The 16,817-nt window shown below is 38.0% G+C and overlaps 1 protein-coding gene across 14 annotated transcripts in view; it reads right to left on the bottom strand.

The window, feature by feature from the left end:
- lrrfip2 (leucine rich repeat (in FLII) interacting protein 2) overlaps positions 1-16,817 on the bottom strand; it is a 54,801-nt gene that overhangs the window by 17,912 nt on the left and 20,072 nt on the right. For 5 of the 14 annotated variants that reach the window (XM_012964343.3, XM_012964340.3, XM_012964338.3 and 2 more), the window contains 9 exons: positions 16,296-16,343; positions 15,086-15,130; positions 11,874-11,921; positions 11,706-11,762; positions 10,584-10,643; positions 9,721-9,834; positions 6,797-6,841; positions 2,698-2,826; positions 796-867 (listed from right to left, as the gene is read on the bottom strand). In XM_012964343.3, coding sequence (XP_012819797.1) covers positions 796-867; positions 2,698-2,826; positions 6,797-6,841; positions 9,721-9,834; positions 10,584-10,643; positions 11,706-11,762; positions 11,874-11,921; positions 15,086-15,130; positions 16,296-16,343 — 618 coding nt within the window. 14 annotated transcript variants of the gene reach the window in all.

Genomic DNA, 16,817 nt, shown 5'->3' on the forward strand with positions numbered 1-16,817 from the left:
CTGTAGATGTTTCATTTAATTCTGTAGTCATTTTCTAGGCTGTAGTGTCATGGTGTAACTATCTGATTAAGTAAACATCTATCTTGGTCTGTTAGATTTGGCTCACAACCACTGTTTCTGTGTTTAGAATATGTTGTCATAATGTATGTGTGTGTGAGAGAGAAGAAACAACCAAATTTATTAAGCAAACATACAGAATGATCTTGAGGGAATCATATTTTTAGAAATGGGAATCTTTACAAGTACTGTTGTGTGCATCAGTATAAAGGATTTGAATAAAAGGCTAAGATTGAGCCTGCCGTAATAGCTAGCATAAAGAGAGCAATGTAATGTGTGTAAAGATTTTATATTTGCACTCAATCAACAGAAATTTGCACAAGATCCTCAAACATGAATATAAAACCAGTGTATATTAGAAAAAATCATAATACATATTATTTTGGTTAATGCATCATTATGAGAATAATATTAAAACTGGCTCAAAAGCAGCATTGGAGTTCCACAATAAAAGCATGATTGTCTAATATACCACATTCCCTATATATTTATAAAGAATCTGTTCTTGTTCAGCATGCAGTTTTCAACTACGGTTCATTTTAAGGGATTGCCCTTTTCTGCTAAACAAACTTAGTTAAAAAAAAAAATTTGTGTTACTAGTTTTGCACATGCTTCAAATACATTAAATACAGAGTTAGACAAGCTCTGGGCAGTGTTAGGGAGCTGGGGAAACAGCATGCTCAGTTTTATTAGTCCATAAGACATGCTTGAGAATACAAGGGACTGGGGCCCTGATACCTTCAGTTCTTTAAGCCCCTGCATGTATCTCCCTTCTACATCTTGAATCTGGTCCTTAAGATCATAGATATCCTGCAGAAGAATGCAATTATTTGAGCTAATATTATCATGTATTATATCACTTTTTAATACTATCATATTCATTCAAGCATTAGACAGTTTGGATTCTGTAAGGTTACCATTGGCAAATCATTGCAGGAAACACTACCCACCAAGCTGCAAAGGCTCCCTTAGACAAGCCTGCTCTGTTTGTGGCTCCATTAATTGGTCCCATCCGTGGTACTTCTCAAAAGTTGGAGAAAGGGGTAAAAGTTGCAGCTCAGGGAACTATTCACAAATTACTTGTTATATAAGAACCTTTGTCCCAAATGTGCCCCTTCCAAGAGCAATATACACTCTTACACAACATGAATAGTAGCCAATCTTCAATGAATAGTGCTTGCAATGAACATTGTTTGAGCAGGAATGAAATACACTCTATAGCCATTAGTAACCAGACACCTACCTGTGCAACATCATATTCAAAAAGCACGGGTATTAATAAAACGTTTGTGTCCTCCTAGCTTCTACATCACCCCTACTCTTCTAGAAAAGATTTCCACTGGAAGAATCCAGCCACAAAAATATGAGTCAGGCTGGGTTCTAATGTTGGGCTATCAGAACTGGCTTACAGACTGTGTGCCAATACATCCCAGAGATGTGGTAAGGTCATGGCTCTGTGAGTTGGGTTCTTTCACTCCCAGCTTTGTGCACTAGAGGGGTAATTGTGCTGAAATTGGAAAGGGGTTCCAGTCCCAAATCATGAAAAACAAACAGCTTCAGAAATGTATAGTGTTCTACACAGGTTTATCACAAGGGGCTTCCTGAAGCCTATATTATTGCCCAACCTTCTGGTCCAAAAAACTACATCCCAACGACATGAAAAGTATTCAGAATTAAAACAGTTTATCATATACAAGACCATAACAATTAAAAATTATGCAGCTAAACTGTTGTAGCATAGCATCTTGCTATGATGTACAGAGTGTACATCTCTCATAGCCCTCCATTTGGAATTTTAACTGCTAGATGGTTGCCAAGTTCCATCTTACTTGAGAAACCTGGCAGTGCTGTGAAAAGGAGACTGGGAGATAAATAAGAGGGGGTCTGACAGAAAAGTAATAAATAAAATGTAACAATACCAATAGGGGTTAGTGAAATAAAGAGTGAAGAACCACTAAAAAGATGTTCAGAGTAGGTCATTCTGTGACATACTAGTCACAGGGTTAACCTAAAAATGAACTACCCCTTTAAATCAATTTCCTTTATCCAATTTTAAAATACCCCTGGATATTGGAGTGTATGTTGGCCCCTTCACACAACAATATGCTCTTATCTTGTGAGGTGTGCTGTTGTTGCAACACATTTATTCCCTATAATTGCACGTGGAAAGTAAAGGTACGGGGACATGTTCCCCAAAATATTCCCATCCAAAATGCTTGGGACCTGGGGATAAGGGGTCCTTCAGTAATTTGGTTTGCCTTATCCTGTTTACTAAAAAAATAATCTAAACACAAATTAAACCCATTGCTTCCAATAAGGATTAATTATATCTTAGTTGGGATCAAGTACTGTTTATTACTACAGAGAAAAAGGAAATAATTTTTCCAAATTGCAATTTTATTACATTGGAGCCTATGAGAGATGGCCTTCCTGTAATTTAGAGCTTTCTAGATAATGGGTTTCCAGATAACAGATCCCATACTGGTACATACCACATTGACGTCTATGAAATGTTTACAGAAAATACATTAAAATAAAGCCTGGAGACTAAACATATAAATTCTCTACAGGTCTCTACAAATCAGCAATATCCGTACTATTCCTTTCATATTAGAAAAACTATAAAAGGTACATTCTTACCCTAAGTTCACTTAATGAAGCATCTGGATCCAGCGAACTATTTGCATCACCACTTCCTCTCCTAGAAGACGATCCACTTAAAGGAGTAAAAGTCCCTGGTATCCCTGATGTTGCATTACGAGATGAAGGCTACAAAAAGAGAAAATGTCAAACGTTTACTGCGATAAAATACTTTTGTTTACTGGTCATGTTCAATTTTTAATTAAAACAAAAGGATAATTTTTAGTTTATTAACAAGCCTCAGGGTGTTTGATTTCAGCATTCCATGATATATTAATATTTTCTAAACTTAACTCAAAAAATAAAATTAACATTTTCACATATATTAGTAAGAATACCCAATGTATTTTCATTAAAAAGGGGGGGCAAACTATAAGGCTGATAACCTGTGCAAATAGTCTATCTGATATACCCCAGATACGTATTAAAAATATTTGCCTAACAATAAATATTCTAAGGTACCATAACTCACAAAAATATTTTTTGTATTACATAAAGGTATAGGACCCGATATCCAGAATGCTCGGAACCAAGGGTATTCCAGATAAGGGGTCTTTCCATAATTTCAATCTCCATTCCTTAAGTCTACATTAGATTAATAAAACAGTAATTAAACCCAATAAGATTCTTTTGCATCCAATAAGGATTAATTATATCTTAGTTGGGATCAAGTACAACAGAGACGGGCTTTCCGTAATTCGGAGCTTTCTGGATAACGGGTTTCTGGATAAGGGATCCCATACCTGTGTCTATATATGTGTGTATTCCCTGACAAAAGTCCCAAGTGAGGAATGAAACGTTGGTAATAAAACTTCACCGCTTGCAAATACTTGATGACTTCTTGATCGTTTGTAAAAATCCTAAGAGTGCTGACACTTGTTCCTACTTGTGTATATATGTGTATATATGTGTGTATATGTGTGTGTGTGTGTGTGTGTGTGTGTGTGTGTGTGTGTGTGTGTGTGTGTGTGTGTGTGTGTATATATATATTTAGAGGTATAGGACCCGTTATCCAGAATGCTCGGGACCAAGGGTATTCCGGATAACGGGCCTTAACGTAATTTGGATCCGTAATTTGTCTTGGATCAGTAATTGATTGTTTACTTCTGTTTGTGTAATAAATTATATTAACAACTGCAGTGGCCACAAGGCAACCATCGATTCGTGCTGTGCCACTAGCTACCATGAGCCAACAACAAACAGTGATCTGTTCTGACTCTGCTCATTTGAAGGCCCTGATTTTCAACAGACACGGAAACAATTACCCCAGCACTGCCTGCTGGCCTCAACCTTGCTATAAATAGTGAACATCTAGACAGATGATCTAAAAAAGCAGCAGCAAAAGACATAGCAACAGCAGAATAAGCCAAGCCAGCAACACAGACACTGGACTTGAGGGAAAACTGCAGGGAAAAGCCAAATATTGGAGACAGTGAATTGCCATGACTGCTACTGTTGTAATAAAATGCAGAACTTACAAATTTTGACAGAGATCATACAGCAGCTACATATCCACCCTTAGCCCCCACATAAAAACTCGCTCTGCTTAAATAAGGGATAGACATTTTCGAATGGTTTTCCCACATGTGTATATACACCCAAACACTCAGTATCTGTTATTCCTGTTTTCAGGTTACATGCAGCTTCATTATTTGACACTGATACTCATGTGAGACACCATGCTGTAAAATGGGACTTAATAATTTATTTTAGTTTCTGGAAACCACAGGATCCCATAAAAATTCCCTGCATGGCTATTTTAAAAATAAAGAGCACATGCTCTGCTTTTAATTTAGTTTCATGTCTAGTTTAATAAAATGTATGCTTCTAGGAGGCTACAATTTAAAGTCTATGTCGGTTACAAAGTTACATAGTAAAGTTGGGTTGAAAACCAAAAAAAAAAAAAACCCATCAAGTTCAACCCTTCAAAGCAAACCCCAGACCACACACAAACCCATACTGCCCTATCTATACACTCACATACATAAACCCATACTGACCTATCTATACACTCACATACAGACCCACACTGACCTATGTATACACTCACATACATAAACCCATACTGCCCTATCTATACACTCACATACATAAACCCATACTGACCTATCTATACACTCACATACAGACCCATACTGCCCTATCTATACACTCACATACATAAACCCATACTGCCCTATCTATACACTCACATACATAAACCCATACTGACCTATCTATACACTCACATACAGACCCATACTGACCTATCGATCCACTCACATACATAAACCATATATACAAACATCAATACTAACCGTAAATATTAGTATCACAATAGCTTTGGATACTATACTTGTTCAAGAACTCATCCAAGCCCCTCTTATAGCCATTAACAGAATCTGCCATTACAACATCTCTAGGAAGGGCATTCCACAACCTCACTGCCCTCACCGTAAAAACCACCTACACTGCTTCAAATGGAAGCTCTGTTCCTCTAATCTAAAGGGGTGGTCTCTGGTGCATTGATTGTTTTTATGGGAAAAAAGATCAATGCCTATATTCCCCTCTAATGTACTTGTGCAGAGTAATCCAGTCCCCTCGCCTTTTCTCTTGAGAAAACAACCCCAACCATGACAGTCACAGTTTAAATCTTCCAGTTTAAACCTCATGGTTTAAATCTTCCATCCCCTTTACCAGTTTAGTTGCACATCTCTGCCCTCTCTCCAGCTCTATAATTTTCTTCTAAAAGGAGAAGTAAAGGTAGAAACTAAGTAAGCTTTATCAGAAAGGTCTATTTAAATAAAGCCATAAGCGCTCACAAAAAAACTGCACTTAGTTCTCTTTCAAAAGATACCGTATTTCTTGTTTTCTTTTGTTTAAACATCTTCTTCCGTATCAGACTTCCTCTCATTTAAGACTCCTTCAGGTTTGGGGCTTAAGTCTGCTCAGCTCTCTCCTCTCCCCCTCTCTTTTTTTGTTCCCCCTCCCATCAGAATGTGTGATCTGAGCTACCAATGGCTAGAGCTACGGCACTGATGCTATGGAGACCAAGCTAAAATGGCAGCTATCTTAAAGGAGAAGGAAAGTCAAAATCTATTAAGCACACTATTAAATAGTACTACTATTGCTGTGTAAAAATGCTATATTCCTGGCTTGCCTAATGAAAGATTTACAGAGATACACATACTAGAACCTACATACTTGTTTCAGTGAACGGCACCGCCATCTTGTCCAGCATGTCTGTATGGGCTGAAAAGCACAAGCCAGCTCCCCCTCCGCTCCTGCCACAAAGCCTCCGACGCTCCCCGCTCCTGCCACAACCCCCCCCAAGCTCCCCGCTCCTGCCACAAACCCTCCGCCGCACCTGCCTCCCCCCACCCCCCCTGCTTGTCACAGAGCTCTCCGACACTGCGTCGCCATGGCAACCGGATGCTCCTGCTGTGTGCGCATACGCCGCCTGCAGTAGTAGAAGTCGCCAAGTCTTGAAGGAGCGGTGCATTATTGGAATCTTCTCTACACTGCTCAGCGTTTTTTTTTCCTGTTTGGCTTCTGATCTTCTGAACGGGTGAAGTATGGGGAGACTTAAGGGCACTATTGAGACAACTGAAGGTATGCCTGCAGCTTGAGATTAACTCTTTATTAGCCTTTCCTTCTCCTTTAAGCAAACAGAGGGAGTTTCTAGGGCTGATTACTCAGGAATGGTAAAGTTTTCTGTAGTATAAATATTGATTGATGTGGCTAATCTATTGGCAGCACATGCCTTTCCTTCTAGTCCTTCCTTTAAGAACTGGAGCCCAAAACTGCACTGCATACTCAAGGTGAGGCCTTACCAGAGACCTATAAAGCGGTAAAATTATGTTTTCATCCCCTTTTTATACAAGACAGTACTTGATTTGCTTCAGTAGCCACAGAATGACACTGCCTGGAATTAGACAACTTGTTATCTACAAAAATCCCCAGATCCTTTTTTGATTAAGGATAACTTTGTACTTTTTAATACTAAAAAGAAGAAACAAATACTTAAAGTTTAAATAAATAACTTTATACATTGTTTTTAACTCCTTTTGTTTTATCTACATTACTATGTAACCTTTTCTTGACAACATGAAGCACTCACCCTAGAATAGTTTTCAGTGAACTGCTTGTCAATCTTCTCATCCAGCTGAAATACAAAAACAAAACAAAATCTTTTAATATGGTAGTGTGGCTTTTTGACATTTTGCAAATAAATTAGATACAAATGTAGATGATGGGCTAAAAAAAAAAAGTTTCATTTTACATTAAAAGTTATAGTATATTAATAAGTTTCTTAAATATGAGAAACAATTCATTATATATGGTGAGTAATCTCCTTTTGCGTAAACATTTTTTCATCAATATGCACTGGAGTAAAAGAAAAGGCAAAATTACATTGAGTTTAAGGCATTTTTCACTCTACAGTAACATATACATTGCCCTACATTGTTAGAGAAGTTCATTTTAATTACGCTACAACTGTTTTTTATAGAAGGAAAAGTGTCCAATTTTTTCCAAAACACGGCATCCTCCTGTCTTGAACCGTTCAGATTAACTTGATCCCAGCTTGTCAGGCCTGCAATTCTTGAAATGAATTAAAGATGATTTTCTTGAATGGATATATGGGTTTTGAAATTTCCAGGCAAATTTTTTTGCATTTGAAGAGCTATAATAATAGTTATTTACTAACAAAAAATTAAAGAAATTTACAAAAAATGAAAACCACAATGCAATTAATGAGTGAAATATTTTTTGTGGTTGCTGCTGCAAAGCAATGGCAGTATCCAGTGAAGAGCATAGCAATATGAGGCTACAGCAATCTGACTGATGCAACATGAAGTATTTAAACGTCTGCTTCCCTATACAACATGAATCATTTCCAATCTACATAAAGTGCAAGGTGTCACAGGGAACATGCAATAACAACTTGTGGAGTTCTGCAGTGCTCTCCAATTAGGGTATAGGACCTTGTGATATCTCTATTTTGTGCTATGGCCATAAGTGCCAAGAAGTCAGTAGTTTAAGGGAAGGGGAACAAACCTAGAGTAGTTGAAGAACGCCCTCAGCTGTTTAACATATTTCCCTGGTAGGGCTTTCACCTTTTCAGTTGTGAAATACTGAACATGGCTTGATGGGGCAGACTGATGCTGCTAGGGGTAGGCAGTGACCTTAAGTGACATCAAGCTTCAGTTTCCCTGTTTAACTCAAGAAACAATAATAGATTTTTCATGATTAAAACAAAAAGTGTGCTGAGCACAACCTTTATTTATTGCCTGATGTTGAACCCTTGTAACTTGCACCATATGTAAAGTTCATTAGGCAGGATGAACTGGCAGATAGCCAGTAGATGCAAATTACAAGAATCATGTATAATACTTCTATGAACCATAATATGGAATAATATTTTGCACTCTGCACTTTGATTTGCCAATTTAACCAAGCCCTTACTTGTGTCAGTTATCAAACTACATCAGTGAGAAGAACTGCAGGACAACTTGGGCCTGTGTTTATCAACTTAACACACACTGCCACACAGGCAATAATGATCAAGATGACCCCTTATGCAATTCTCTGTTGTACAACACAGGAGGCAATCTAGGATGTTGAGTAGAGGACTGAAAGATTAGAAAACTATGCAGAAAAATAACATTTTAGAGTACAGGTAACCTCTAAAACCAAGACTTGTGCTCCGCCCCATCATATTTCAGAAGCAACTTAATTCAGTTAAGAAGAGCAGGGTGTATGTAAAATATATAGCTGCAAGGTATGGTTGTGCTTTATTTTTTAATCAAATATGAACTGGTCACCCTTTAATCAAATATGAATGCACAATATCCATCCAGTGTATATGAGAATGAATTGACCTCTTTTTTTTGTGAATTGTTTTCTTAGTGATTGGCTGTGCACTCTGGCTGGAATAAATCAACTTACTACTTGTAGGAAAATAATTACCTTTCTATTTATATTTAGAAAAGTCACAGAAACAGATTTACTTAAAAGGCTTTTAAAACATATTTCATATTCTAAAGGACAACAGCAGTAAGTGTTTTTAATAAATAACACCTATACAAACACACGTTTATAAATCATGGTACCATTGAAATGGCACAATTATTCTCCATACTTTCACTTCTAACCAAGTGTTAATATTTCATGCTTTGACTGTTTAAACAATCATGGCCCAGGATGACTGTTGAATTGTATGACATGACTGGATATTGCCTAAAATGTCATCTATACTGATGACCAAATATAAATGTATATTTGTTTGTCAAAAATATAAATACAAAGATCTTTGGTTTTTTTTGGTCCAACAAAGGCATTAGTGATGTGCAGGTTGACAAAAAGATCCACCCAAACCCAACCTTGCCCTACATACGCCCAGCCTGGTGAGTTGTCAGTATGTATAAACCCACGACCACCCTGTCCATCTCTGATGTCACCAAATGGGTGGGGCGAACCAGGCTCAAATAAATACTGTGTGCTGGAGGAAGTTCACAGGTGACCCATAGGTTTTGGGTTGACCCACACATCACTAAAAGGGATCTTCATGGAACTGTCACTTCCCAAACTGCCAATAACAAATCTGCAAATATACGACCACATATATATTGCTTATATATTTTTTTCCCCTTTATTCAACCTTAGTGCCTTTTATTACATATCCTCAGGTGTCTTACTGTGTAATCAGCACAATACGAACATCAAGGCATATAACAGCCTAGCCTAACCATTGTCCCATAGATGTGACATTTGATGTTAGAGGTTAATTCTTGCTTACTAAATCCAAACAAACACATTTATAATTTTTTAATTTAATCACTTTTCTTAAATTTTAAATGGAGAAAATACAGGATCCAGTATTATATAAATAGGGGTATGCATGACATACATCAAAGACTCTAAACTGCAGATTATTCAAAGGGTTTATTTATAATTATTGCATTTAGATGTTTTAGATCCTTATGGGAAGGGGAACAGAAGATATTTATTACTGCCAAGCACCACACCATGCATTGCACTCACACTATTTAGATCTGGAATGCTGACATCATCGACATCAGACACTATGCTTCCCCTACGGTTGGATCGGCTAAAATAATCAGCGGCAGATTCACTTTGGTCAGAAAAGTCAGATGACTTAATGGGTAGAGAAAGAAGGATGAGTAATCTCGGATACAATACTGAATGTCAATTTAAAAAATACATAAAAACACGAGTGCACCAGAAAAACAGTATATCCACACACACCCCATGCCCCAATGGGAGACAGATCCAGAATATTTAAAGGATATAAGAAATCGTGGAAGTAGATGAAACAGGCCAAAACAGCATACAAAGCAATATTCTTGCAGTGCACATGGTTAGCTTACATCAGGGGTCCCCAACCTTTCTTACTCGTGAGCCACAGTCAAATTTAAAAAGACTTGGAGAGCAACACAAGCACCATAAAAGTTCATGGAGGTGCCATATAAGGGCTGTGATTGGCTATTAGGCAGGCTCTATGCACACTATCAGCTTACAGGGGGCTTTATTTGGTAGGAAATCTTGTTTTTATTCAATCAAAACTTGCCCCCAAGTCAGGAATTCAAAAATAACTACCTGGCTTGGGGGCACTGAGAGCAACATGCAAGGGGTTGGGGAGCAACATGTTGCCCCTGAGCCACTGGTTGAGAATCACTGGCTTACATGATAAACCATCAACCAATGAACAATGTCCTTAATTTAATTGACTGTTTTTTATGGGGATTGATTTGGTTTTTAGTACTGTATGGTGTAGCAATAAAATCATATTATCGTTTAAAAAAACAAAACAAAAACACACTATTCTATTAGTTTATATGCAGATACATTAATTGACTGTTGAAATGCATGCTACTTTAGCTCACCACACTATCTCTTCTCCCTCGACAAGAACTATATGACACAGAACCTTCATCATCAGAGCACTATAAAGCATAAATGCATACAAACATAATTACATTTACAAGTACAATTACAAGTATTCAGGGTTTTTTTTATCATGTAGTGCCGCACAGAATGGATCCCCATATTCAGTAAATGTATGTGCCTTCTATTGCACTGGTTCATATCCCGCTGATGGCAATGGCTAGCATCACAAGTAGCACAGAAAGTAAGACTTATAAATATGTATATCACCAACATTTTTTCAGATTGTAACAGTGATTTCCCAAGACAAAATCTGTCATAAAAAGAGCTCACTGAGAAATGTGTTCTTTATAATTACCTTAATTTTCCTGCTGCAAATAATTCATTTTTAAATAAAAAAGCATGCTATTATCTCATGGTATCCTTATCATGTTTATTTGTTTATTCTGCCACACATAATAAATTAGACACAGGCAAAGTTAGAAATCAGAGAGCCTATGTGCAAACTTTGGGACCGACTTGCATTAGCCTTTTTTTAGGATTAGAAAGATTAGGAAAACCAGGGAGCACTCTATTAGATTGGCACAGATGATCGGCCATGCCATAACCCTGTCCCAAATATCACCAGCCCTGCCATCACCTAACCCTGTGACATCATCGCACCCCTATCCAGAACTGCTAAATCTGGAAGGTGTCAAGCCTAAGGGTGAAGACACACTGAGCTACTAGTAGCAGCTACTAAAATAGATAATGCTATTTACTGATAACAGTCTCTACATGTGTTCTGGCAGAGGCAATTCTCAGTATTGTCTATGGCAGGGTATTTTTTGGCGTTCAATAGCGGTTAAAAAATAGCTGCTGTAGCTCCCATGTGTCTTCACCCTAAGCTGTACTTGCACTGGCTTAAGAGTACAAAAAACATGCATAGCCCAAGCAATATAAGTGCTGCCCCAGGTATAAATAAAAACATAGAGCTCACATTGTCTCTTCCTTAAAAAGTTTTTGACACAAGATGAAATTAGTTATTTTGATACAAACATAAATGAAAAAATACTGAAAATAAGCCAGACAAACTTGAAAACAGTATTGGAGTGAAGCACAAAACATGCAGAAGATCTCACCACAGGGCTGCTTCGCGCAGAGCTGGCTCTTGAGGAATAACAGCTGTACTCAGAAGGCTGGTAAGAACATTACCACAGAAAAGAAAATCACAGGAGCAGTGAGAAAATAGAAACATTTAAAAACTCAGAAAAGGAAACAGCTTTAGGAAGAAATGAAATAAGACTTACAGTGCGAGAAGAAGAAGCATTATAAAACCCATCTTTGTACAGAGAGGTCTATGAAAAATTAAATATTCAAGTAAAAAAATAGATATTGGTTACGGTATACATCGCAAAGAAGATTTCCAAATACAGAGCACAAAGTACTTCAAGATAACCATCTTTTTTCAGACATAAAACATTTAGGGCTCTGGCACACGGGGGAGATTAGTTGCCCGCGACAAAACTCCCTGTTCGCGGGCGACTAATCTCCCCGAGTTGTCATGACCCGCCATCCCGCCGGCGAACAGGTCGCGGCGGCGCGATTTCCCGAAATCGCCGGAAAAGACTCGCGAGTCTTTTTCGGTGATTTCCCGAAATCGCCCCGCTGCATCTGCCATCCCACCGGCGACTTAAATGTTCGCCGGTGGGATGGCAGGGGGAAGGCAACTCGGGGAGATTAGTCGCCCGCGAACAGGGAGTTTTGTCGCGGGGGACTAATCTCCCCCGTGTGCCAGAGCCCTTAGCAGTTAATTTTTACAAGCCATGGGGGTGGCGATTTTTTTAATGCAGTGCCAGCCTTTTTTGTAGTTGGTGTTGCTCATTTTATACAAATGAACAGGCTGTCAGGCTGTACAAGTATAACTTACACCATTTAAAATATAAGAATTGTATAAGAAAACTGGTGAGTTTTATGAACATATATATAGTGATGAGAAAAAATGTTTAAAGTAATAAGATTGTTTGCCCCTTGAAAAACCAGACATTCCAAATTCTAAAAGTGACAGTAAAAGGTGAGAAATTCCAAAAACCAGTATAACCATGGTGGGAGGGGGGGATTGCTACCAGAAGCTAATGATGATATATATCCTTTCCTATATGCACTCGCAGGACATATACAGAAAAAGTTAGAGCACCAGCAACCTATATATATGGTTCAGCTGAACTCCCGAATCCATCCCAAGGGATTTGGTATGAATACTGAACCGAATCTGAATTAGCATTTGCTAATTAGGATCCGAATACCACGGGTCTCCTGCAAATGCTTTCCCACCAGCAAAAAAAGTATATTGTCTGTAAGAAAATAAACATGGCTCTTCATTCTTCTTAAGTTGCTTAAAGTTTCCTCAAAAGACAACTGTGGAATAATGTAGCGCCACATACAGTAGAGTATTCTGCAGAGCCTGCCCATAAGCTATGGATCAGCTGGTATGCTAAAAAGCAAAGTGCAGAAAGCCATTGCCTCTCCTGAACAACCATTGTAAGGAAAATGGTTGCTAGGGGCTAGTAAGGTACCGTATATACTCGAGTATAAGCAGAGTTTTTCAGCACTAAAAATGTGCTGAAAAAGTAACCCTCGGCTTATACTCGAGTATATGGATGGCCACGGCTGCGAGTGAATGGACGCGAATGCGGGGGGGGGGGGAGGGTTGGTGCGCACAAATCCATCTGCACAACGAGCCAGTGCACAACGAGGTAGGGTGGGGGATTGGTGGGGGGGCGTTGGTGCGTGCACATCCATCTGCACAACGAGGTTGGGTGGGGGGGGTTGGTGCGCGCACATAGCACATCCATCTGCACAATGAGCCAAAGCACAACGAGCACACCCCCCCCCCCCCCACCTGCACAACGAGCCGGAGTCAGCCGTGGACTGGACTCTGTAGTCAGACAAGCAGGTTTTGGGTTTCCTAATAAAACTGACTATAATGAGTGTATATGTAATGTGAATGATGCTCACAAGGGGGTGCCATACTATTACATAATAGTAACCAGCTCCTGATAAAAGTGACTGTACCACCTATATGGGATATAAATGATGTTAAATCCCTGTAAAGTGCTGTGGAATATGTTTATGTTACATAAAGGATAATAATAATAAACTGAACTCTAAAATATGATCTGGCTTGCCAGAGTCAGCCGTGGACTGGAATCTGTAGTCAGCCGTGCAGGAAATACATTATAATACATTTGCATTGCACAATTGCTTTAGGAGATAAGCCATTTATGAACTATTATCTAAATTTGTACTAAGTCCAGCATCAAGAATTATTTTGCCCTAGTAACTAGTATTGTACTACTGTGGTGGGACTTGTACACTGGGGGCCACTGTTAAGCTCTGTTATGTTCCTGTATGAAGCTATGGCTATCTTGGGGCATTTTGTGGGCATTTATGGGCACAGCACTCATAGTGGTTGCTAGTCAGCTTAGGGAATGTACACAGGGAAGCGCACACAGCAGGACGGGAGCGCACACAGCAGAATGGCAAGTACTTGATAATTAGTATGGCAGCTTCCTTAGCCTTCCCAAACTTGCTTTTGTCTGCTGCTGTAGCATTTTTCTTTCCCTAAAGTTATCTATTATTTATTTATCTGTTATTTATTTGATTATTGAAACTTAGCAGTAGCTGCTGCATTTCCCACCCTAGGCTTATATTCGAGTCAATACGGTTTTCCAGTTTTCTTAGGTAAAATTAGGTACCTCGGCTTATATTCGGATCGGCTTATACTCGAGTATATACAGTATTCAAATACATACTGACATAAATCAGGAAGAGAAGAAATAAGATTTGGCAAAAATGCTGACAATCTATTCAAAATAGCAGGTAAGCGTTCATAAACAGATAGGTGTTAAATTGCACCAGTGCAGTTGCTTGGCTCCTACTAGCAGACTATGAATAAATGAAACAAACTACTAATTGGCTGCTACCAGCAACTGCACTTTTGTAATTTAGCAGCTATTTTAGTAAATTAATTCTTCTGTAGAACTCATCAAAACTTCTCTCTGGATCTATAAACAAATTACAGGGTGGTATCACATAAAAAGAATGTAAAACATTATGAATTTTACCCCTACAGCCCATGAAATTACCATTAAATGCACATACAAAAACAAAATGTTTGGTTTATGAATGTATTGTAATAAAATCACTGTAAGAATTATCAGTTAATATGGGGAGGAGTTTAAGAAACTATGTAGGCGTAAGTGTTCTCATGCTAACTAATTGCTGTCTACTCATGCATTTAGTAGCCTTTATTAAAACGGACAGCAATACAAGCAAAACAAGTGCCTAATGGTAATTAAAAGCATTGTTTAATGTAATTACTAGTGGTTTAATAAAGCGTAATAATAGAACACTTGCATATGCAGCAGGGTGTTGGGTGGCTAACTAATGCATTCAGTCCTGCAAGCTAGGATTTAAGCTCAGTGATTATAAACAACCCAGGCAAATAACCTTTACTAACCGAGCTGGAACTTCGGATCAATTTAGAACTAAAGTTAGGAGAATCCTGTGAAAATGAACAAATAATTGTTCTTTAATACGTTATTATTATTACTACAAAACTAGCTTCTGTAATTTTTCCTTTTTTAATTACGGTGTATATTTTAAACATAAATTACCACAATAAAAATGAACCTAAAAAAATTCTATACATTTGAGTGCAATACCTAAAACATCAAAGCTAAAAGACAAATGTAAATGATTAAAAACCAGACCTAACTTAGGTCCTCTGGAAACCAAGAAAGTGTTTAGTGGAAAACAAAAACAAAGCCATGTGTGAACAAAAGTCTTACTGTTTAGACAAAGACTTGTGAGTATAATCAGGTCTGAAACAAAGGGGAGAAACTATCTTTTAAACGAGAACTAAATTCTAAAAATGAATATGGCTAAAAATGCCATATTTTATAAACTGAGCTTATTGCACCAGCCTAAATGTTCTTGTATCTGTATAGTAGTAATGATCCAGACCTTCAAAACAGTCACTGGAGCACTCCCATCTTGTTAGAATTATCAGTGACACTCACATACTCAGTGTGCTCTGGGCTTCTGTTGAGAAGCTAAATTTAGTAGTTATCGCAAAATATCAAGCAGAAATGAGTCATATAAGCAGATTATTAAACTCTGATGCTAACTAACTAGTTTCTAAACTGCTGTGTAATTAGAATCTGAATTATTTACTAATCAGCATTGTATGTTAATTTTATATTCTATATATACACCATATGTTGTGAGCAGGCCCCAAAGCTCAAGTAAGTAGCATAGAGCAAGAGCAGCGAATCAGCAGAAAAGAAGATGGGGAGCTACTGGGGCATCTGTGGAGGTGCAGATCTTCATTGCTAAAGGGTTGTAGTTGCCTTGGGCTGGTACAGAAGCCTAAAACATAATGTATAGCATTTCTGCACTGCTGCTTTTTCATTACATGGGTTATCGGCATTCCTACTGTACCTATTTCCACACAGCACCTTACAATGTTATCTGTTTTTTGCAGTCAAAATGCCAGTACTACCTCCAGGTAACTTCCTAATGCTGGGTTCATCAATCAGTAATCACCCATTTACTAATAAATGTACTGATTTGTATATTTACTAACTTCAACTACAATAAACATAAATGTATTAAAAAGTCATAAGTAATTTCTCTACTAGTTAATGAAAAGCCCGATCTCTACTAACCCCATAAGTCCTTTTGGTGGCCAAAGGTTCACTGTAAAGAGAAGATGACTACAGAGGAAAAAAAACAAGTCAGTGTGCCATAAGATGAACTAATTAAGATAAAGCAGCTATTATGGTAGGTTTCAAATACAATTCATAAAGCATTGCTGAGTTAAAGATTGTTTTACAATCCTCTTTACACATTACAGGACAGTGAATAACTAATAACAAGGTTCAGAGTGAACTTGCACAACAGGAAAGTCACAACTTTATTTACTAATGCAACATGTATTACTAAATGTTAATCACCTTGCTAGTCCTTAAATAAATATATTCTTGTGCTGTAGCACTGTATAGTCAGGTGGCAATGGGAGGCAAGTAAAGCAGTTACAGGGGTGCCTTTGTGACACCCTTACAAATATCCTCCCCATGGTGTTCCAACATGTTACATTTTTCTATTATATAGATGCATTAACATTACCTTGAATAAAATGCTTGTATTATGCAGTGGGTTTAAAAAGAAAATAATGAGGTGCCCGGAAA

The sequence above is a fragment of the Xenopus tropicalis genome, chromosome 6 (genome assembly GCF_000004195.4).
Source record: "Xenopus tropicalis strain Nigerian chromosome 6, UCB_Xtro_10.0, whole genome shotgun sequence".
Taxonomy (NCBI): Eukaryota; Metazoa; Chordata; class Amphibia; order Anura; family Pipidae; genus Xenopus; species Xenopus tropicalis.